We start from the raw sequence: 23,640 nt of genomic DNA, 5'->3' as shown, positions 1-23,640 counted from the left end.
CAATGATTATGTTTTTGGAAATTTTTTTGTTTTCTAGGAAAGTGTTGACCTCGGAGAGATCATGTATTCCCTCTGTTATCTGCCCACGGCTGGTAGGATGACTCTGACGGTTATCAAATGTCGAAATCTGAAGGCGATGGACATCACGGGATCATCTGGTATGTCACCCGCGAAAATACCTGACAAGGGAAGATGATTATTGTTATTAATTTCATGGATTGTGACACGATCTAGATAAAAAGTGTCTAACTTGTCATGTGCTCAGATTTGTTGCTACGTTCTTATTGCATTCCCCGTTGCATCAGCTTTTCTATTTCCCTTTTCCCCTCTCCCCTTTTCCTTTCTTTTTTCCCTTTTCTTTCCTTTCTCCACTTCCCTTCCTTTGAGACCATTTTCCTTTTTCTTACTTTTCCTTTTCTTTACTTCCTTTTACTTTTCCTTCCTTTTCATCTTCACCCCATCGTTTCCTTTTTAATCGTTTCTTGTTTTTTTATTTTACTGTCCTCTTGCTTTTCCTATTTTCCTTCCCTTTTTCTTGCTCCCTCTTTTCCTTCTGCCATTCTCCATTTCCTTCCCATTCTGTCCATTTTGCGTTTTCTTGCTTTTCATTTCCTTTACTTCCTTTTTTCTTTTTTCTCCTTTCCTTCCATTTCCTTCTTTTTAACCTTCACTTCCCTTTCTTTTCTTTTCCTCATCTTCCCTGTTATCCTTTCCTTTCTCTTTTTCTTTGCTTTTTGTTTTGATTGTCCTTCCTTTCTTTTCGTTTCCTCTTTTTCCTTTTCTTCTTTTTCTTTCACCTCTCACATCCTTCTTTTTCCTCTGTTCCTCAGCCTCTTTTCACTTTGTTGATGTTGCTTTACTTCCTCTCCTTCTCCTATTTCCTTCATCGTTTTCACTCTAAGTTGTGTTCTGCATTTTTAGTTTTCTGTTGTTACAATGAAGGAACATAAGATCTTGTGACTGGTCAAGTGCAGTAATAGGAGATGATTCCTACAGGATATTTAAAGGGGGTTTCCTATTACACATATTAAAAGCATTTTACGGAGGATCTTTAACCAACATCAATATTTGCCGCTCCACTGATACCAGTACAGATGACATTTTTTCTCTAGCCAATACTGTTCCTGAGCATATGCTAATTAAAATGCTTCAGCCCAATACCCGATAGTAGAAGCCTATTGGGTGCTGAAACAACACTGATTTCTCAGGAACGGTGGGGGCTAGAGAAAAAATTAAGTGTGGTGGAATCAGGGGAACTGCACCTATTGAAGGATGTAAAACGTTGTACTTGGTGGAGGTGATGAAAGGTCTTCTTTAATAAGACATATTATGAATGTAATCCTGTTGATCTGACCCCCTAGGTCCCAACAGTTAAGCGGTGAATAGTCCCTTATTTTTGGTGGAGAGCTGCCCATGTACGTGAGCTTACTCTCTATGGGACAGAGCAGGGTTTGCAGCCACTTTTCTTTTCTTTGTGAACCAGGAGATCACAAAACCCTTTTTTTTTTAATCTTTCAGACCCCAGTGATCACATTTATGGCAAGTATGTGGCTTCAAATATGATTTATTGCAGGGTTAATTGCAGCTTTATTGCTCATCAATGGGGACACTCATTTTACAGCAGGTCTGGAGTGTTGTCAGGACGGACCAATGGCCGTTCCAGGGGCCAGGCATGGGTGGGCAGGACACGTCTGATTTTGGTTCATGTGGCCAGGGCAGGCGTTCCCGCATTGTGTGCAAGTTACACAAGCAGGACTGGGGTGAGGCAATGCGGCAGCAAATGTCAGAGGCCGAATCTGTGAATGGCCAGCAGATAACTGAATGAAAGGAAAACTTAACTCCGACATTTCAGCTGAAGACAGCGTGGACAATAGGACTCTGATTACATAATGTTCCTGCCTCCGGTTACCATCAAAGCCTCCAAAGAAGGGGGCAAAATGACTTAAATCATTGTGAACAGGTCCAAGTGAGTGACAGCAATTTATATAATCAATGAGAGATGTAATTATACTGAATAAAGAGAACATGTCTGCAATGCCAAAAAAATGATGTGCAAAGGTAAATTAGTCTGAACACAACGACCACCTACAACTACCTGCACTTCAGCTCCCCCGCCATGGAAGAGACTTCATTAATTCTTACCCTTTTCTGTGAAAAGTAACATTCGTGGTCTGACCATCTGCAGTAGTTCTCCAATCTGTAATGTGTATTTCTTCTTGTATGGGCATAATACACACAGTAATGTCACAATACAGAGATAATATACACAGTGATGTCACAGTACAGGGATAATACACACAGTGATGTCATAATGCAGAGATAATACACACAGTGATGTCACAGTACAGGGATAATACACACAGTGATGTCACAGTACAGAGATAATACACACAGTGATGTCACAGTACAGGGATAATACACACAGTGATGTCACAGTACAGGGATAATACACACAGTGATGTCATAATGCAGAGATAATACACGCAGTGATGTCACAGTACAGGGATAATACACACAGTGATATCACAGTACAGAGATAATACACACAGTGATGTCACAGTACAGGTATAATACACACAGTGATGTCACAGTACAGAGATAATATACACAGTGATGTCACAGTACAGAGATAATACACACAGTGATGTCACAGTACAGGGATAATACACACAGTGATGTCACAGTACAGGGATAATACACACAGTGATGTCATAATGCAGAGATAATACACGCAGTGATGTCACAGTACAGGGATAATACACACAGTGATGTCACAGTACAGGGATAATACACACAGTGATGTCATAATGCAGAGATAATACACGCAGTGATGTCACAGTACAGGGATAATACACACAGTGATATCACAGTACAGAGATAATACACACAGTGATGTCACAGTACAGGGATAATACACACAGTGATGTCACAGTACAGAGATAATACACACAGTGATGTCACAGTACAGAGATAATACACACAGTGATGTCACAGTACAGGGATAATACACACAGTAATGTCACAGTATAGGGATAATACACACAGTGATGTCACAGTACAGGGATAATACACACAGTGATGTCACAGTACAGAGATAATACACACAGTGATGTCACAGTATAGGGATAATACACAGTGATGTCACAGTACAGGGATAATACACACAGTGATGTCACAGTACAGAGATAATACACAGTGATGTCACAGTACAGGGATAATACACACAATGATGTCACAGTATAGGGATAATACACAGTGATGTCACAGTACAGGGATAATACACACAGTGATGTCACAGTACAGAGATAATACACACAGTGATGTCACAGTACAGGGATAATACACACAGTGATGTCACAGTACAGGGATAATATACACAGTGATGTCACAGTACAGATATAATACACACAGTGATGTCACAGTACAGGGATAATACACACAGTGATGTCACAGTACAGGGATAATACACACAGTGATGTCACAGTACAGATATAATACACACTGTGATGCCACACTACAGGGATAATACACACAGTGATGTCACAGTACAGGGATAATACACACAGTGATGTCACAGTACATGGACAGTGTTATCAGTAGAGATATAATGTACACAGTAATAGTAAAGTACATTGCACTTTTAATAACCTCCAAGTGATCTGCTTTCTATTTTTTATGTTTTATTTCCATAATAATTTCCATTACTGCACCTCTGAGTGGAGATGTAGAAAATATGTCTTTACAACTGCATAGGCAGCTTGTGATATATTGCAGAGTTATGTGAATGTACTTCCATAAATATATACCAAGGCCATGCTATATTTCACCAGTTTGGGCCATGATAGGGGGGAGGTGCAATGTTGCTATGAAACGATATCACATTCCATCAACTATCACTGTAATCCAGCATTAGGTTAAAAAAACTCCAGATATAAAGATGCCGTGGCTATAGATGTCAGTACAGTCACCTTAACATAACTTTCTTGCTCAGAGAGATAAGCTTCTGCACCATGAAGGGATCTATAGCAATGGTGCAATGAACATCTCCGAGTGAAATGCTGAAAAAGATATAGGAATTATTATATTCACACAGCCTGAAAAACTATATTTATGCACAAGACTATAGCTACTATAATACTGCTCCTATGTACAAGAATATAACTACTATAATACTGTTACTATGTACAAGATTATAACTACTATAATACTGTTCCTATGTATAAGAATATAACTACTATAATACTGCTCCTATGTACAAGAATATAACTCCTATAATACTGCTCCTATGAACAAGAGTATAATTACTATAATACTGCTCCCTATGTCCAAGAGTATAACTACTATAATACTTCCCCTATGTACAAGAATATAACTACTATAATACTGCCTCCTACGTACAAGAATATAACTACTATAATACTGCCTCCTACGTACAAGAATATAACTACTATAATACTGCCCCTATGTACAAGAATATAACTACTATAATACTGCTCCTATGTACAAGAATATAACTACTATAATACTGCCTCCTACATACAAGAACATAACTACTATAATACTGCCCCTATGTACAAGAATATAACTGCTATTATAATGTTCCCTATATAAATTCTATATTGTCTTTTCTTGTTTCTATATCATTCTTATGTTCCTCCTAGATCCATATGTTAAGGTGTCACTGATGTGTGAAGGCCGCAGACTGAAAAAACGTAAAACCACTACAAAGAAGAACACATTAAATCCGGTCTACAATGAGGCCATTATATTTGACATCCCACCTGAGAACATGGACCAAGTCAGCCTCTCCATAGCCGTCATGGATTATGATAGGTAATCGTCCCCGTCACTTTGAATGAAAGGATAATTCACATTTATTTCCTGAAATCTCCTATAATCCTTTGTTTTGTGCATCTCTCTCGGAGGATTAGTCTGCAGAACATGAATTTTCACTCCTTGAGTTTTCATTTATTTCACCAAATTTATCTAACTGTGCTTTACCTCACAGGGTGGGTCACAATGAAGTCATTGGAGTGTGCAGAACTGGAGTGGATGCGGAGGGGCTTGGCAGAGACCACTGGAATGAAATGTTGGCTTACCCAAGAAAACCAATTACCCACTGGCACGCATTAGTGGAGGTAACGAGGCATCACATTTTCATCTGTGACACGTTGCGTCATCCGATCACTCCATTCTGATGAATTCAATAAGACAGATGGCTCTTAGTTTTGGTAGCAGCCATAAATCACGGTAAAAACTCGTCACTATCACGATTGGCCTCACCGTATCCCTGTAAACAAAACATTAGCAAAGCAGGATTTTGTTTCGCTACTTTTTCCCCCCAATAGGTAGACCACAACGTATGGGTGATGCCATGAAACACCAGGGTGGTGTTATATCTGAATAGGGAAATTGAATGCCCAAAGTAACCAATCACATTGTTTCTTTTATTTCCAAGATGGTCTCTTGGAAGATGAGAACTGATTGGTTACGGTGGAGCACCTGTGCATTCTTGAAAGTTTAAGGAGCAGAGCTTTGTAGTTGGTAGGACAAACTAATGACTTTGACTCCTCTATTTTTCCACAATCTAACTACAACTACAACTCATGCTCTGACTTACACTCCCTTATAAGGGCTAGTTCACATGGGGTCTTTTGGCAGCAGATTTTGACGCGGAATCTGCCTTAAAATCTGCTGCGAAAAATGGCTCCCATTGACTTCAATGAAGGCCACTCGCTTCTTTTTTCCGCCAGCTAGTAGCGGAAAATAGAAGTGAGCTGCCCTATCTTTCTGCAGATTCCACGGCTGAATCAGTCATGGCGCGGGGCTCCGGCGCATTCATTTGGGCCTAATCCGGAGCGGAATGCTGTGACAGGATGCCAGGGTACTGCACCGACATCCCGTTGCGGCAGCCACGGCAGAACCCCGTGTGAACTAGCCCTTAATGGCCATGATCAGAAAGACACAGTAAAGCCTCCATTTATTATTCCCTCGGGTCTGAAGGTTTGACCAACCCAACATTTGTGGGAAAACTCAAAACAAACCCAGCTCATTACCAGTCGGTTCACTCATCCCTACTCAGATCCTGTACAGGGACAGAAATGACTGGGTTTCTTTTAATTTTTGGAGAAACCTCAAGGATTGAAATTTCCAAAAATATACAAAAGAAAATTAAAAAATATTTAACAAATGTTTTGTTTCCAGATGCCAGGCAGAGCAACCAGTTTTGACAGTCAAGGATCCTGTTCTTCTCCAAAGCCTCCCTTGACACCTTAAAACAGCCAGTATGAGGTCTTATACGTCAACCACTTGCCTAACACACGCATGATCGTGTCAAGAAGCTCGGTGTACAGTAACCAATTAGAAATGAGTTTATTGTTCAATGTGACAACACTCATCATCTCCAGCAGGAGACACTCAATGTCCCAGCGACAGACGCAGAAGATGGGGCCTGGATCTGATGCCGACACGAGAATTGTGAGGGTGCTTTCATTATTCCTTGTTGGTGGGTCTCCCTGAAATGTGTTGTAACTAACACAAGCGCACTCAGGAGTAATATTTCTATGTCGTTTTATATATCAATATATGTCTGACCAAACGAGAAGACGCCTGTAGGGGAAGCAGTGCATTGTGGGTGTAGAGATACGCTCACTTTTACGACTCCTCCCAAATCAATGGGGCTTAACATCAAACCAGCAGTAGAACTTTGACCACATTGAATGAGAGTTCTGCCTTTACGTAAAGTTAAATAAATATTATGCAGAGTCAAAAATGCCTAAAAAGAAAAAAAAATTGAGACGACGGCCTACAAAGCACTAAATTATTTATAGTGTCATTTACATATTTTTGTAAATTTCCATTCATCGGTATAAGGGCTGGGCTCAGGGGAAATGCTTAGCTAGACTTTGTATTTGATGTTTCCCTATAGACTTTTTGTTTTTTTGGGTTAGCAAACTGAAGTTTGTTTTCTCAGAGTTGAAACTGAGGATTGGAATTTGGGAAAAGAAGGAATCATAAATGTATCTAGAAAAATTTTAGAACCCATTTAGAGGTTAGCGTAATATTTGTATATCACTCTAACCTTTATATGACATGTATATATTTTTTAAAGATATTTTTTGAAATTAAGGATTGTAATTTGGGAAAAGGAAAAAAAAATTAAATATCTTTAAAAAAAATTTAGGAGCTATTTAAGTTATGGTTATATACAAAACAGGGAGTCTGTCAGGTCCATTATGTGTGTAAAACCAATGAAAGTATCGAGTTGAGGGACTTAAGCACATGTTCCATACATCTTTGTGGCTGCAGACTCGTTTCTGAGAAAATCAGTTTTGATACATTATGCAAATGAGGTTGCATGTACCCCAAGTGCAGTCCCAAGGTCAGCAAGTGCTCTGGTTTTGCCCAGTACCAAATCCATTGTCTTGCTGAACATCTCCACCATTCTGCCATCTTGCTGACTCCAACATTGAAATCAGACTGCAGCACGTGTTCAGTAACGAAAAATAACTGCGTCACTTATGTCTGTGAGGCCATCCTACAACAGGGAGGGACCCCATACACCAATCTGGAGCCTAACAGAGATTTCAATGGGTGAGGACAAGGATGTCCCACATTGATGGAGACATCAAACAAGACCAAGGGGGTGACGATGATTAGGGTTAATCGACAGGACGTGGAGGACCTGTAGGGGTTGGAATGCCTTTGGGCCACTTGCATCTTATTTTGTTTAGTGGATCCATTTTTTTCTACCCTTTGGCAGTCTGCAGAGTTTCAGAGTTCAGTTGCCAGTGTTGGTGGAGATTATTGGTTCGAGCCTACAGTGTATCAAATGATGATTTGATGAGAAAAAGAGATGGAAATTTGCAAATATTCTTCAGCCCATTGGGGGTGCTATTTTTGGTGCTAAGTACCTTATTTACTCACTAAGTACCCTATTACCTTCTATCCTGGTATATTTCAAATGCCCTCATTTAAAGGGCGAATGTCCTTTTACCTTAGGAACTCAAGAACTTGAGTCCACCACAGCCAATAAGAGCCTTGCCCTTATTACCTAACCTGCGCCTCCTGTGTGGCTGCTATGCTTGCACCCAAAATGTAATGCTAAGTAACTGTGAATTTTAAGGAATATTATTAAAGTTTTCTGGCCATTCTAATTCCAGATCAAAAATATTATATTGGGCCATTTTTTGGGTGATATTGGGTCTATATGTTGCCATGTTGTTGTGATCTTGGGCAGAAGACTTTCTGTGCATACATTAAATGCCTTCTCAATATAGTTGGGTCTAGTTGAATCAACTTCAGTATTGGATTCTTCTAAACCCATGTTCATAATCATAAACTTATTAGATCTTACTCCTTCCTTTGAGACGGTCAATGTTTTTTTTTTACTTGTGGTTGCTCTAGATCCTATGGCCAGAGCCACTGGTGGCCCCAGTCCCTGCAAAGTGGATGGGATGTTAGTGAATCCTATCCACATGTTGAAGAAAAATGTGCACAGCGGACACACAAAAACGATGTAGTGGTTTCCTAAGGGTGAGTTCACACAGAGTTTTTTGGATCGAAACCTGAGGCGGAAGGCGCCTCAGATTCCAGTCCAAAAGCTGGGTAGCCGCGACTGAAAGCCAGTGCACTGCACCGGCATACAGTCGCGACTCTTCTCTCTGGATTAGGCCCAATTAATGGGCCTAGTCCGGAGGAGGGAATGTCTTCAAGCCAAATCGCGAGGCGACTCGGCCTGAAGAATGAGCACCTCGCTTTTTGAATGAGCATCTCTCTTTTTGAATGAGCATCTCCCGGAAAAAAACTCCTGAGCGGCTCCCATTGATTTCAACGGGAGCCATCTTTTTGGCCAGGATTTTGAGGCGGATATGGCCTCAAAATCCTGTCCAAAAAACTCTGTGTGAACTTAGCCTTATAGGTATAATGGAAGCAGAAAGTCTGCGGTTTTGAAATGAAAAGATCTATCTGTAGATTTGTGTGATATAATAGAAATCTGATTATATAATATACCCAAGTTATTTATTCTATACATTTTTATGCAGAACATGTGCAGTGCCTTATGCCTTAACCACTTCAGTCCACTCTAATAAAAAAAAAAAGTAAGTTTTTGCTTACAGATGCAACTATAAAATTATTTTCAGAAATAAATGCAGTTTTTCCAGTGAGACAAATAATCTGTTCTACGTATGAACAAGGTGCTATATTTAGCAGCCGCCACTGACCTTATGATTTTCTGGCACTTTCATGGGAGTACATTAGACCCATCGCCTATTATAGTGTTGTTGAAAGAGCCAATTAACACAGGGGCTGTCTGTTGCTATGACACGGGCCATTCAGTGCCTGTACAGACGATCGTGCTTGTGCACCACTTATTAGTACACAAAGAGCAGCCCTGTACTGTGCAGCAGCCAAGAGATTTTTATAGACTGGAGAAAAAAAAAAAAATCAAAAACTCTACAGGGAGGTGACTGTCTTATTCTTCCATGCACCTTTTTGACAGGGACAAATCAAAAATTCATAACTGGAAATAAAGGTGCCCGTAGATATAAGAGGAAATATACCAGAACAAACATTTGTGACAGTTTTGGAAATAATAAAAAAAATTAGGTGCAAACAGATATCTGCAAAAAGGATCGATGGGCTACGTTGGAGCAGCCTGGTCCAGTAACTCCTGGATCTTCCTTTTGGCCCAAATTTAGGTGAACATATTGCACAGTCTGATCTTTTGATGGGTTTTGGTTGTCCTTAAAGGGGCTGTCCAGGCAAAACTGGACTACTCATTTAAAATTTAAATCAGTCGGGGACAGTAAAAAAATAAAATAAAATTCAAAATCACCTGTTCCCGATGCTCTGGTGTCCTCCGAGCGCAGTCCGGTCCTTCTGCTGAAGGGGTCTCTTCCAGAGTTGCACTGAAGCCACTGACCACATGACCACTGAGGCCAATCAGCAGCTTCAGCAGAACTCCGGAAGAGACCCATTCAACAGAAGAAACAGGGGACAGCGGAGCATCGAGGACAGGTGAGTATGATTTTTTAAAAAATGTTTTCAATACCTCCGGCTGATTTAAAAGTTAATGGGGTTGTCCAATTTTGCATGGACAACCCCCTTAATCTGGCAAACCTTCTAATACCTATGGTCAACATATGCGACAGCAGTGATTTTACCATTCAATTGATGGTGGTATTGTGTGTACAGATAGTCCTACCATCAACATTGAGGGTGTTCACATGTAGTTTTTTGGTCAGGATTTTGAGGCCGTATCGCCACAAAATCCTGACCAAAAAGATGGCTCCCATTAAAATCAATGGGAGCCGCTGAGGAGTTTTTTCTGGGAGTCGTCTCTTCTGGCTCCCAGAAAAGGAAACAAAGTGCTCATTCTTCAGGCCGAGTTATTCTTCGGCCTGAAGACACTCCCTCCTCCGCACTAGGTCCATTCATTGGGCCTAATCCAGAGCGGAGTGCACGGCTGGATGCTGGTGCAGTGAACCGGCTTTCAGTTGCTACCTGGCACAAATTGGTGGATAATCAGCCGAAAGTGGCCCATTGTGCCAAACATTAATTTTCAACTGACTACTGACTGAAAATTTCCAACATGGCTGATCTGTTACAGACAGTCTGGTGTCATAAACAGTTGTTCACTATATTTTTTGAACTATTTGACCAAAATGGCCACGTTGTGTTAGAATTTGGTTGCGATCCCCAAACTATGGACCTCACCTAGTCTAGTCTGTGAGCTTCCGATTCTTAAAGGGTTTGTCCAGGCTAATGTTTAATTTTTTAATTGGGTCTTTAGGATGGGAAAAAAAAGACTCTTCAGTGCTCTCCTTTCAAATCCAAAATGTAGGGACCCCCACCAATGATTTTTTGTAGTTAGGCATTTAATTTTTGCACAGTTTCTGTCATGACAGCCTGGCAACATTGTAGCAATTTTGACAAAGTAGACTACATCTTTCAGAGGTAAATTGACTTCACGTTACCTGTACCTCCACCTGCTTGTGGCAAAAATTTTAAAGTAAATTCCATTGGCTTGAGTTACGTCATATTGGGGAGATTAATGTAATCCAGCGATGCAAAAAATGAAAAACATTTTAATTTTTTTTTAAATACCTAAAGTCATGAATGGAGGAGGTAGTAACTAACATCAGTTTTCTTTCACTTGATTCCTGCCTGTGACACTTTATTTGAATGTACTTTTATGTAGTGCGTGTAGACTTGTGTGTTTTTTGAACATCACAATACACTGTAGCAGCAATATTTCAAGACTGTTATAAATCAATTCCAGGTAGTTTGGTTTGATATCTACCAATACAAGTATTAATTTCAAATATAAATAGACATTTACGCTTCAAAGCCACCATTTTGGCTAAAAGGGAATTTTATGGATTTAAAAAAAGCACAATTTTTATTATATTTTTTAATTTTTCTGTATTTATGGGTCGTGAACACATTATTCAGCTGATATAAAATTCTAAAATTTTACAATTTAACTTCTCAAAAATAGCAGAATGTGATTTTATGGTATAGATTAACTTGTCAGTAAATTATTTTACATATAATATATAAGAAATAGTCCAGTGTGCTAACATTTTTATTTTATTTTTATTTTGTATTTTACATTATTTAGGTTACAAAACCATAACATTTTATATTTTCTTTTTTTTTTTTTTTTTTAATCATCGCAGGTTTCAATAAATATATTTAATGGTTTAATGATGAAACTGGTCTCAAAAAGTTCAGGTCACGTTAAAACTAGGGACAAGATGGCAGTCCCTTAAGTAACAGAAATGCTGTACACAGTTTGGATTGGTATAGAGTGTATGGAAGGCCTCACCTGCTTGGTAAATTTGGGTTCACGGCTTGTCAATAGTCTTATAACATCACATTGGCCAAAAAATGTCAACATTGTTGGATATCAAAAGAGCATGTCTGACAAAGTATGGCAATTTGAGAACCATCAAAATAGTGTTTAGGTCCATCATGTTGATGGCCAAGACTTTGGCTTATTTTAGTTAAAGATGAGTGAGTAGTATTCGATTGAGTAGGTATTCGATCAAATACTACAGTATTCGAAATACTCGTACTCAATCGAGTACCACTCGCTAATCGAATGTAAAAGTTCGATGCAGAACCAGCATTGATTGGCCGAATGCTATAGTCAGCCAATCAACGCTGGTTCTTCTCCTACCTTTAGAAGTCTTCTCCGTGAAGCTTCTCCGCGGCGTCTTCCGGCTCTGAATTCACTCTGCCAGGCATCGGGCCTGGGCAGAGCCAACTGCGCATGCCCGCTTGTAGTGCGGATATGCGCAGTCGGCTCTGCCCAGGCCCGATGCCTGGCAGAGTGAATTCAGAGCCGGAAGACGTCGCGGGGACGCTGCACGGAGAAGACTTCTCGGAGGATCCAGCCCAACCCTCACTCGTGGACTTGGTAAGTGTAATTTGATCGAACGTTGCCTACCCCTGAAACGAGCATTTTCTCCCCATAGACTATAATAGGATTCGATATTTGATTCGAGTAGTTGAATATTGAGGGGCTACTCGAAACGAATATCGAATCTTGAACATTTTACTGTTCGCTCATCTCTAATTTTAGTCTGTTCTTTGGCACATTTTAGGTCATGTTAATTCCAAAAAAGTTTTTAGATATTTTTTGTATATCCATTGTATAATACACTCTAGCAAGGCAAATTCACTTTTTTTTTTACAATATGATGCATATTAATGTAGAAAGAGAGTGAAATGAAGAGAGGCCGTTGTAGTAAATGGGAAACCGTGGGCGTTGCATGTTCTGAGATGATGTGTTTTCAAACTAAATTGATACCTGTCAGATGGATTCAGAAGTTCTGAGACAAAATGGGAAAAATCAAGATACTAAAAGTAAGCGCATGTTATTCCTCTCCCAGACGGAAGCAAAAATATAAATGATTTGATTATTAGGTAATGAATTTTAATTTTATTTATTTTTTTAATTGAAGTGTTAGATTCCGGAAAGTGACATGCTTATTCAATATCTGATAATTGAGATGCCTTTAATATTATTATCTAAAATTTCCATAAATTATTCTTCATCTGGAGCTTCTAATAGTTGTCAGTGTGGCTTAGTCTGTTTACTCAAGGGCTAAACAGCCACATCTTTCCAGTAAGGAATTTGAAAAATTTGAAAAACTTTTTTAAAAATTTTTTGAATATTTTTGGTGCAAGTCCCAATAAAATGTTGAAGAATGCAATAATACTTCATGGGCACTTTGACGTGAATGTCAACAGTATTTCATTAACTCTCTACGTCCAGAGGGTAATTGGAGGGATTGGGGGCCTAATGAGATTATCACAATTGATATGCAACATGATCTGTCCTACAAATCTGCAAGAGAACAACCTAGGAAATAATTGAAATATCTTATTAGTACTTGATAGTCAAATTTGAAGTTGGGCAGATTTGTGATTAGAATAAAAAAGGTTCTAAGGCCAACCCCTCTCCACCACCATGTCCCTCTGTCTTCTTTTAAGGAAGGTTTATAAAATAACATGGCTGCCATCTTCCACAAACTGTACCAGAACTAGCCAGAGGTCACGTTAGTGTTACAGCTTAATCCGAGTAATCCTGAAATGTCAGGCGTGTGGACAGGTGTAGTGTTGTCTTTAGTAGAAAGGAGACAATTTTTTTTAATTTTTTTTTTAACCCCACTTAGCTCAGTCTTCAACTTTGTACCACTGAGAAAAATGGAATTAACCACTCCATGACTACTGATATGCAAACCTTGCAAGATTCGTTTTGCGGGTTTTGCCCTCAGGTTTTGTCTGGATCCAAACCAGAAGTGCTATTATTTTATTCTGGGGAGTGGAGAACAAAACCAAAAACACAGATGTTCACCATTCTTCACCTCTCTTTGGTATCTAGTCTACTTTCCTGGCGTCCGGTCTTCACCCACTGCTCTTGTAGCTACTTTTGACATCTTCTCCCACAAGATACGCCTCGGGGATACTGCTGAAGCCTGTAATTGGAATTCAGTGGTCACATGGACTTCAGAGCATAATAATGGTTTGTGGGTGATGAACTCCAAATATTTGGGGTTTGGTAGAAATTTTTTGAGAGTTTGTAATGAATTAGGCCCATTACCAATTGGTTCACTCATCTCCATCCATTACCGTAGACCACCAGGGAAGCAAATATTAATCACTCCATTACCCTAGACCAGGGGTAGGGAACGTACGGCTCTCCAGCTGTTGCAAAACTACAACTCCCAGCATGCATACTGGCTCTGCTGTTCTGGGAACTCCCATGGAAGTGAATGGAGCATGCTGGGAGTTGTAGTTTCACAGCAGCTGGAGAGCCAAAGGTTCCCTACCCCTGCCCTAGACCTTAATGAGAACACATGTTAATCCCTCCATTACCCTGGACCACCCGTAATTCCCGTAGGCCACTAGGGATTTAAATATTAACCCCTCCATAACTTTATACTACTGCATACTGTGTACAGCATACTGATGGCACTCAGGTGACCGCCTGTTACATTCCTGGCATTATGAAGCATTAGGCTTTGTCTCAATTTATAGATGTTCAAAAAAACTGACCTCAAATGACCACGGAAAACCAAAGTTTTCTAAACTAGCTATAATTTTTACTTACATTCTAAGTGTTTTAATTGTATTTGTAGATTTCACTGGCTTTTTTGTTTTTTTTTGTTTTGGGGATTGCCAAAATATATGTAATTGTTTTCTTCATTGTAGTTTGAATTTTTAAAAAATACCAATTGTATTAGGAAAAAATTCTATCTGACAAAGGCTAGAAGGGACTGATAAAGTATAACAAACTGCCAAAAATAAAAATAAACTTTAATTTTTTAAAAAAATAAAAGTATTTTCATTTAAAAAAAAGATTACTTCTTGAAGGGGCTCAAAGGCCCCTCTGTCACATAATAAGATACCAGTATTATAAACGGCACATGCAGGGCTCCGTTATAGATTTTGCATTAGGGACTAGAAACTTCTAGATAATTTTGCAAATGTTTCCAATATGGCTGCCCATCTTTAACTGTGCCTCAATATCCCTTTCAAAGGGATGACCAGTTTTTGGGAAAGTGACAACTTTCCAGTAAAATTTATTTGACATATGGGAAATGGGTATTTTGTTACATAAATGCTTTCTGTTCAAATGTAGCATTCTATACATATATAATTTTTTATTTTATTATTTTTATTCCCTGAGGTGTTTGTTGTGTTAGAATTGTATATATTTGATTATGTAGATAGAAATGAATGGTAAGGTCTAGATTTCATATAGTATTATATTGAGATGAAAAGTGCAGAGATCATCGGCGGAAGAAATATTGTGCAGTCATGTAATCTGGCCAGTTAAACACTGGATGCACGGGTAAAAAAAAATAAAAAAATCTAGAATTTAGAAATTTTCATTAATATGCTATTGTTATAAATTAAAAAATGTCAAAACCATTATTATTTTATATTTTATAAAGTTAATTTTCAGAACAATCTAAATGAAGTTATGCAACTGAGGATTTTTTTATATTAATTTTATTACTTACTAATTTTGTTTATAATAACTTTTTTGTGTTTTCCATAAACTTAAAAAAAAAACCTCACATGGATTAAATTAATAAATGACATTAAAATATATTGAGGAACATTAGAAGATATGGTTGAATTAAAAAAAAAAATTGGAATGCTAAAAAAATTCAGAATTCTAAAATTTTTTCAAATGTTTTGTTGCCATTATTGTTGCATTTCAGATATCTTACTGTATAAAAATAAAAAGAAAGTAATGTGAACAATACAGTGCAGTATACATATAATACGTTCAACTCCGTTTTTTCACCAGGTACCACAGAATAGTTAAAGTTAAGTAATAGTTTAATTTTCTTGGTTGTATGGGTTATATTATATCAATAATATCAAAAACTATATGCAATTCTAAGAGATTTTGGACAAAAATAATAATTATGCAAAACATTTTAGTCATATAATTATGCAAAAAAAATTTTTTTTAATGCATTCCAATAAAAAAAATTGTTCATTAATTTCAGCCCAAAAGGCCTTTTCTTAAACTTTGTTAATTTATTTTTTTGCTTTTTCCTAAAAGAAAAAAAAAAGATATATATTATACAGTATATAGACATTGCCAGGTTACACTGCTGCACTTTAGGAAATAGTGAAAATTTTTTGTATATTTATAAGGCTCTACGGACAGTTACATTTTTAGGAATTTAATAAATTGGCTCTATGGAAAGATATATTGGTCAAAAAAGGCTAAAAATACCATGCAGGATGTCAATTAATTGTGCTAAATGTTGTTGGCTGACTTAAAAATACTTGAGCGTTTTGTATACTATTCCTTGTGTCCAGCATAATGTGAATTTTTAATGGGGTTTGTGATTTGATACTTGCCTATTGTTGAAGTCAATATCTCCAGCTTCTGTACTATTTAAGATGAAAAACAAAAAACATTTTGAAAAATTGTGTATCTGGCTTTTTGTATGCGCTGACACTAATGTTTGTGAAATTTGAGCTACAGAGAGTATATACATAGATATATATATAAAATTCTATTTATTGTATGATTCTACTATCTGTTTTTATTTGATTTATTTGCACTGGCCTGGACAAAGATGTATTGCATTTCAGTATTTTTCAAAATTGTCTGCTCTGGAAAGTGTGCAAAATGTTTGTCATTACAGATGAGTACTGTAACAGCAAAACCTCAAATTTATTTGTCATGGAGTGTACAGTTTGTGATAATTTTTCTAAAAAAAAAAAAGCAAAAAAAACATTAAAAACAAATTTCAATATAATTTTGATCTGTTTCATATGTATTTTAAATAAAGAATAAAGATATTCTAAATTCAAGATTTAGTGGCAACTATTTGTTTAAATTTTTTTCCTGTTTGCATTTGTTTTTGAATTTTTTCGTTTGGGTTCCATTTTAAAAATAAAAAATTTGCCCTCCCACAGAATTGGACGTAGAACGTAGATTTTTTTTGTTTTCAGTACCCATTTGGTGTCCCAATATGAACTGTTAAGATTTGTTTTGAAGAATTCTTTTTTCTCTCTTCTACCCCCTACATCAACAGAACATGATCCCAAGGTACATGATGGAAACAGGGGGGTTGGTGGTTGCTGGTTAGGCTTATTCAGACTGTTTTGTATGGCCCCAATAATATATCTGTGTTATGGTAGCATTTTCTGAGCCGACCATAGCTTGGATGTCTATGGGTCCATTGGTCCATTAAAATCACACACAGCCTATGGATGTCATTGATTTCATGGAGCCAAACATTGAATAGCAATGTGTTATATAGCAATTTTAATGGATGAACCATGGACAAAAAACATCCTTGAACCCTTCCCCACATCACATAAATATATGGCTGCTATAAAAGTGCAAGTTTACAAGCTGCTGTATATTTATGTTCTCCTTTCTCCTGAGGATCATGGGGAAATGAGCAGTGATGGCTGTAACAGCTTCAGGCCTAGGTGCCCTTATCGATACCCCATTTCAGCATCTGGACCAGAGGCTAATAAAGTCAGGGGAACAGGAGCAATGTAATCACTATGTTTTATCTTTCTATTCCCTTCCCAAAATGGTAAAAAATTACAGCCTACTCATATAACCGAGTGGCACCAGGGATCCATGAAAAAAATAAAAAAAAATTTATACAGAACAATATTGTAAGGATTCATTATACGCACGAGTCTCAATATGTGAATAAGGCATTAAATATTCATTTTTTTTTATGGACCCAAAATGGTACTACAAAAAAACAAAAACTTGAAACAAAAAATAAGCCAACATAAGGCTACACTGACAGAAAAAGAAAATTTTTAAAGAAAGCGTTTTTAGTCTGTAATAAGACTAGACATGTTTAGTACACCATAATTGTACCGAACCATAAAATAAAGAGGATACCTTATTTATGCCAACCGGTAAACAGCAAAAAAATTAAATAAAAAAAAATGGTACCGCTAAAATTCAACTCATTCTGCAAAAACAAGCCCCCAACAGTTACAACAATAAAAAAGATATGGATCTTCAAATTTTGTAACTTTTTTTTTTTTTTTTTAAACAAATGATTTTTCTGTCAGTATTTGTGCCATTAATAAACTTTGTAATATATTTTATTAACAAATTTTGGCTCCTTTCTGTGAAATCCTTAATTGTTTCACTCTTCCCCTTGCTTCTTTATTTAGATCTGCCCCTGCTTATTTTCTCATTGGGGAGAATTCATTAAAATTGGCGATTCTTACGCTAGTCTTAATGGTTTGTCCACCATGTAGATGTGACTGGTCACAGATCTATGCCAGTCAGAGGCTGCTATAAATTTGTGGTATAACTCATGCCAGTTTTCTCCCATGTTATAGTAATTCTAGTGAACCAGGGTGTTTCCTCCCCGGACCACCCAGATTCACACCCCACTCCACCCACAGTCTAAAAAAATTAGTGAGTGGGAAGTAGAGTAGAGATGTGACACAGTCCGTTATTGATGCACCAACACATGTCGCCAGTCTTTGCCAGAATTGTGGTGAAACACAATAAAAGGCCCTCCTTTAGGCCCCGTTCACATGGGGCAAATGGGGGCGGATTTTGGCACAGAATCCTCCTCAAAATCCGCCCTCTCACAATAGAGGTCTATGTAGACTGTTAGCATCCTTTTTTCCATGAGCGGTTTGTTCCCACTCACGGAAAAAAAAAGCGAGCTGCCCTTTCATCAGGCAGATTCCACGGCTGATCCAGCCGCAGTGTCTGCCTCGCAGCAGCACCCTCCGGACTAGGCCAAGTTCATTTGGGCCTACTCCGGAGCGGGAAGCTGCAACTGTTGGAAGCTGCGACAGTCATGGCAGGCGCATTTTGGTCCTATTCTGCCGCGGCTTCCCGCGTCAAAATCAGGACCAAAATACGCCATCCCATGCCCCATGTGAACGGGGCCTTACTATTGTAGTTTTGACTAGATACTGACATAAACATGACGCATCTTTGACACAGTCTTTCACGTCTAAGTTGGGCTAAAAGTTTGCAACATGCTCAACATGTGGGCATGGAATCTCATGAAAAGGTAGTGCGGCTTATATATGGCACAACGCGCCAAAATAATGTAAAGGAAATTTTGGTACAGTGTAAGCCAACTGAAAGGTGGTGTGAATATAGACTAGACAGTCTAATGGTATGGCAGATTTATTATTATGCATCAGTCACTGTGATAAAGCTGGGGTGTTTCTACACTGTCTAATAGTAAATGTGGGCCATTGTGTTTGGAATATGTGACAGTAAAGTGAAGAGAAAATAAGGGTAGGGGGTAACTGTAAATGTCTAAATCTCAGAAAATATACAGTAAAATGTAGAAACTTGCATTTGGTGTCATGTAAAAGAGAAATATTTATTTCAAATTGTTAATATCTTCTATAAAACTTCCCATGTACAGTGATGTGCAAAGGTTTTAGGCAGGGGTGGAAAAGTGTGTCAGAGCAAGAATGTTAAGTTTATTTTTGTCAATTAAGGTGTTGTGCAGTGTCTGACAAAAATCGGTGGAGAAAAAAGTTTACATGGAGTCAATGGGGTCTGCCGGGCTCTGTGTGCTATCGTTATTCTAATGGTCCACCTCTCCGTTGTTCAGGTCCCCTGACAGACCTGAATAACAGAAGATGTCCAGCAGTGCCATAAGCTCAGAACGATCAGAAACCAGTGGCTCCCAAATACACCTATATACTGTTTGAGATGTCTTGCCAGAAGTGGTCTTCATAGAAGAATTGTGGCTTAGAAGTCACACCTCAACATAGAGAGAAAACCAAGTGACTCAACTATGCATGAACACACGAGATGTGGGGGTTGACCCTTTCAGTCACTCAATTGCTTTAGGCTGACCCCTTCAATCACCTGATTGCCAGAGGCGCTCTGGGATCTTATGGCCAATTCTAAGGATAGGCCACCTACATTACGATCTGGGAAAACTGCTATAATCTACAGGACTGAAGCCTCTGTTTCCTTGTGACCTCTTTTCACATTTCTCGCCCTTTCTTTGTCACGGGCTTAAACATTTATGAAATTTTTGATTAAAGAACAGCCATTAAATGGCATCTTTGCGGCTCCTTAATGAGACATCAATACCGTATCCATAAAATATTCTGCATTATTTAACGCTGAGCTCCATCATTACATTACCGGCTGTCTAGCAATACAAACACCCTATAATTTAGGAAATAGTTTTTTTTTTCTCTGAGAATGAGCTGAACTTCTGTTCAATGGTGATGTTTTAGAACACAAATATACAAACACAAACACAAAAATAGTGTATATACTGGATGTTTTTCCCTAAGGAAATCCTAAGTCAATAGTCATGTCCATTTGTGAGGCCTCCTCATATATTATTGGTGACCTCTACAATCTTTGGAAAATCACCAACATTAAAAATAATGACTTGACCCATTATGGGGGTGGGGTGGTCATTAGGTAGTAAATAATCCAAAGGATCGATGAAATTCGCCTGCTGAACTGTGTTCTTGTGACTATAGAAACTACCATACCCCCACCTCATTAAATAAGGAAAAATGGAGCCCAATGGTTGGAGGTTTTGGTACCCCCGAGTTCAATGGAGTGTAGGGATGGGGATGTGGTCTTCAATAACCACCAAAAAAATTGTAAAAAGCAAAAATTAATCCATTGTATATGGTTTACCTGCTGTGCTGTGTATACATGGCTGGCTCAGGCAATGGGGTGCTGAGGATGAAGGGCACAGTGACATCCTGGTAAATTCACATTCTGCGAGAGAGATCGGAGATCACATACCTGCCATCAGATGTCTGACAGTCCTCAAATACAGGATGAGAAGACCGTCAACTAGACAAGTAACATTATGTGTTCTGCTATTACAGGCATCTATTCACCTGTACCACACATAAAGATTATTATCAGTCTGTCTATCAATATCATATCAAATCTATCTATGTCGGGGCAACATGGAGGCTCAGTGGTTAGCAACTGCAGCCTTGCAGTGCTGGAGTCCTGTGTTCGAATCCCACCAGGAACAACATCTGCAAGGAGTTTGTATGTTCTCCCCATGTTTGTGTGGATTTCCCCTCATACTACAAAGAAATACTGATAGGAGAAAAAAAATGTACATTGTGATCCCTATATGGGGCTCACAATCTACATAAAAAAAAAAAAAATCTTTGTCATGTCTATATCTAGATATTTATTATTAGAGATGATCGAGTACTATTCGAAACGGCAGTTTTGAATAGCATGCACCCATAGCAATGAAAGGAGCCGGCCGGCGTCCTGCCGCTTAACCCCCTGCGTGCCGGCTGCGTCCATTCATTCCTATGGGTGCGTGCTATTCGAAACTGCTGTTTCGAATAGTACTCACTCATCTCTATCTCATATCTATCTATTTAATCTATATATCTATCTACCCCATATCATCGTATCATATCTATCTATGTTTGTTAACATCTATCTACTTCATGTCATTCTCTTAACATTGTAAAATTGTACTTCATTTTCTGCATAGATGAAGAGAAGGTCTATACATTGTGAGCCCCATTAATGTCCTAATTCCTAAATATTCTACACAGCAGGACAGGGTGACAGCCTGAGTTCTAAAGAGGCAAATTCCAGAGTACCACAGACTCTCCTAGAAGGTGCACCTCATCTGGAGCCACTGGTCATAACAGTGTCCTAATGGAGTGCGGAATTTAGGAACAGGGTCTCCTAGCCCATTATGAATTATATACCCAATCTATGGGACAATAGAAAAGAGGTATCTATACATAGAATTCTATATGTGCATATTTGACCCTGTCAGGTCAAATGAAATATCTATGAATTCCTAGAACCTGATGAGAGATGAAATAGTCAAAGATATTTATCAGGAACCTTTTTAGATTCCTCTACTTACATATCATCCACATCTAACAGCACAGAAAAAACTGCAGCAGCTCCTCATCAATCTTCACGAGTCACCGACACTGACACCAGACAAATAGATTATCTTCACCATCCGTGTCATCTGCGATTGTGCAGGCTGGAAAATCAATGCAGAAAATAAGTTACTTGTCTTTTCTGCCTGCCAAAAGAAGTGAGCGAGAGGACCGATCAGCATGGAAAGAGAAGATTTTTATTGTGAATATGCTAAACATAATGAAATTACTATAATACTGCCCCCATATACAGGAATACAATTACTATAATACTGCCCCCTATGTACAAGAATATAGCTACTATAATACTGCTCCTATGTACAAGAATATATTTACTATAATACTGCTCCTATGTACAAGAATATAACTACTATAATACTGCTCCTATGTACAAGAATATACATATCTACTATAATACTGCTCCTATGTACAAGAATATAACTACTATAATACTGCTCCTATGTACAAGAATATAACTACTATAATACTGTCCCCATCTACAAGAATATATCTACTATAATACTGCTCCTATGTACAAGAATATAACTACTATAATACTGCTCCTATGTACAAGAATATAACTACTATAATACTGTCCCCTATGTACAAGAATATAACTACTATAATACTGCTCCTATGTAAAAGAATATAACTACTATAATACTGCTCCTATGTAAAAGAATATAACTACTATAATACTGCGCCTATGTACAAGAATATAACTACTATAATACTGCTTCTATGTACAAGAATATAACTACTATACTACTGTCCCCTATGTACAAGAATATATCTACTATAATACTTCTCCAAATGTATAAGATTATATAACTACTATAATACTGCCCCCTATGTAGCCCCCTATGTATGAGCCTGACGAAGTGCTAGACGCACGAAACGATCGTCGCTTTTTTCTTTTTTGTATCATTCCATCTTCTCTGTCCTGATGGTCGAAATGGCTGACCTTGTTTTTTAAAGATGAAATAAAATTTTGCTGTTTTTAAATCCGTTGACTGGTGAGTGCCCTATTTTTCTTTTCTATTTTTTTCATGTGCCAAATGTTGATGTATTCATAATAGTGAGCACCACCAGGGATCTTTTTTCTGAGCCCATATGCAGTTTTTGCCTTAACCTGCTTATAAAGCAGTTCTGCCTCAGCTGCAGTAGTGCCACTTTTTTGCTCTTTTACATGCACTATAATTACTATAATACTGCTCCTATGTACAAGAATATAACTACTATAATACTGCTCCTATGTACAAGAATATAACTACTATAATACTGCCCCATACGTACAAGAATATAACTACTATAATACTGCCCCTATATACAAGAATATAACTACTATAATACTGCTCCTATGTACAAGAATATAACTACTATAATACTGCTCCTATGTACAAGAATATAACTACTATAATACTGCCCCCTATGTACATCAAAATAAGTACTATAATACTGGAGGGGAATTCTTGTAAAGGTTTTTTTTTTTTTTAATTAAAAGGGTTTATTCAATGTGGATATCCCTTTTTAACATATTTCTATAAAAAGCAAGATATTCTGGATATTATAGTCCATGTTCTCCGATGAGTGTAATGGTGATGTGAATTATTTATCATGATGTGTTTTCTCCCTCTGCCATATACATCTTATTGTCCTCCCATACCGCTATGACTAATTCCCCTCCCCTGTGGATTCAATCACTATACATAGTAG

General features: G+C 38.0%; 1 protein-coding gene across 1 annotated transcript in view; it reads left to right on the top strand.

Annotated features, from left to right (window-relative positions):
- Window positions 1–7,003, top strand: part of SYT10 (synaptotagmin 10) — a 34,640-nt gene extending 27,637 nt beyond the window's left edge. Inside the window, exons 4-7 of the mRNA XM_075274885.1 lie at window positions 38–158; window positions 4,662–4,833; window positions 5,009–5,138; window positions 6,205–7,003. Of these exons, the coding sequence (XP_075130986.1) occupies window positions 38–158; window positions 4,662–4,833; window positions 5,009–5,138; window positions 6,205–6,276 (495 nt within the window). The 3' untranslated portion in view covers window positions 6,277–7,003. The remainder of the gene's footprint in view (window positions 1–37; window positions 159–4,661; window positions 4,834–5,008; window positions 5,139–6,204) is intronic.
- The last annotated feature ends 16,637 nt before the right edge of the window (window positions 7,004–23,640 follow it).

This window comes from Leptodactylus fuscus, chromosome 5 (assembly GCF_031893055.1).
Source record: "Leptodactylus fuscus isolate aLepFus1 chromosome 5, aLepFus1.hap2, whole genome shotgun sequence".
NCBI classification, from domain to species: Eukaryota; Metazoa; Chordata; class Amphibia; order Anura; family Leptodactylidae; genus Leptodactylus; species Leptodactylus fuscus.
The sequence above is the reverse complement of the archived record's forward strand: the minus strand, read 5'-3'. Positions and strand labels throughout refer to the sequence as shown.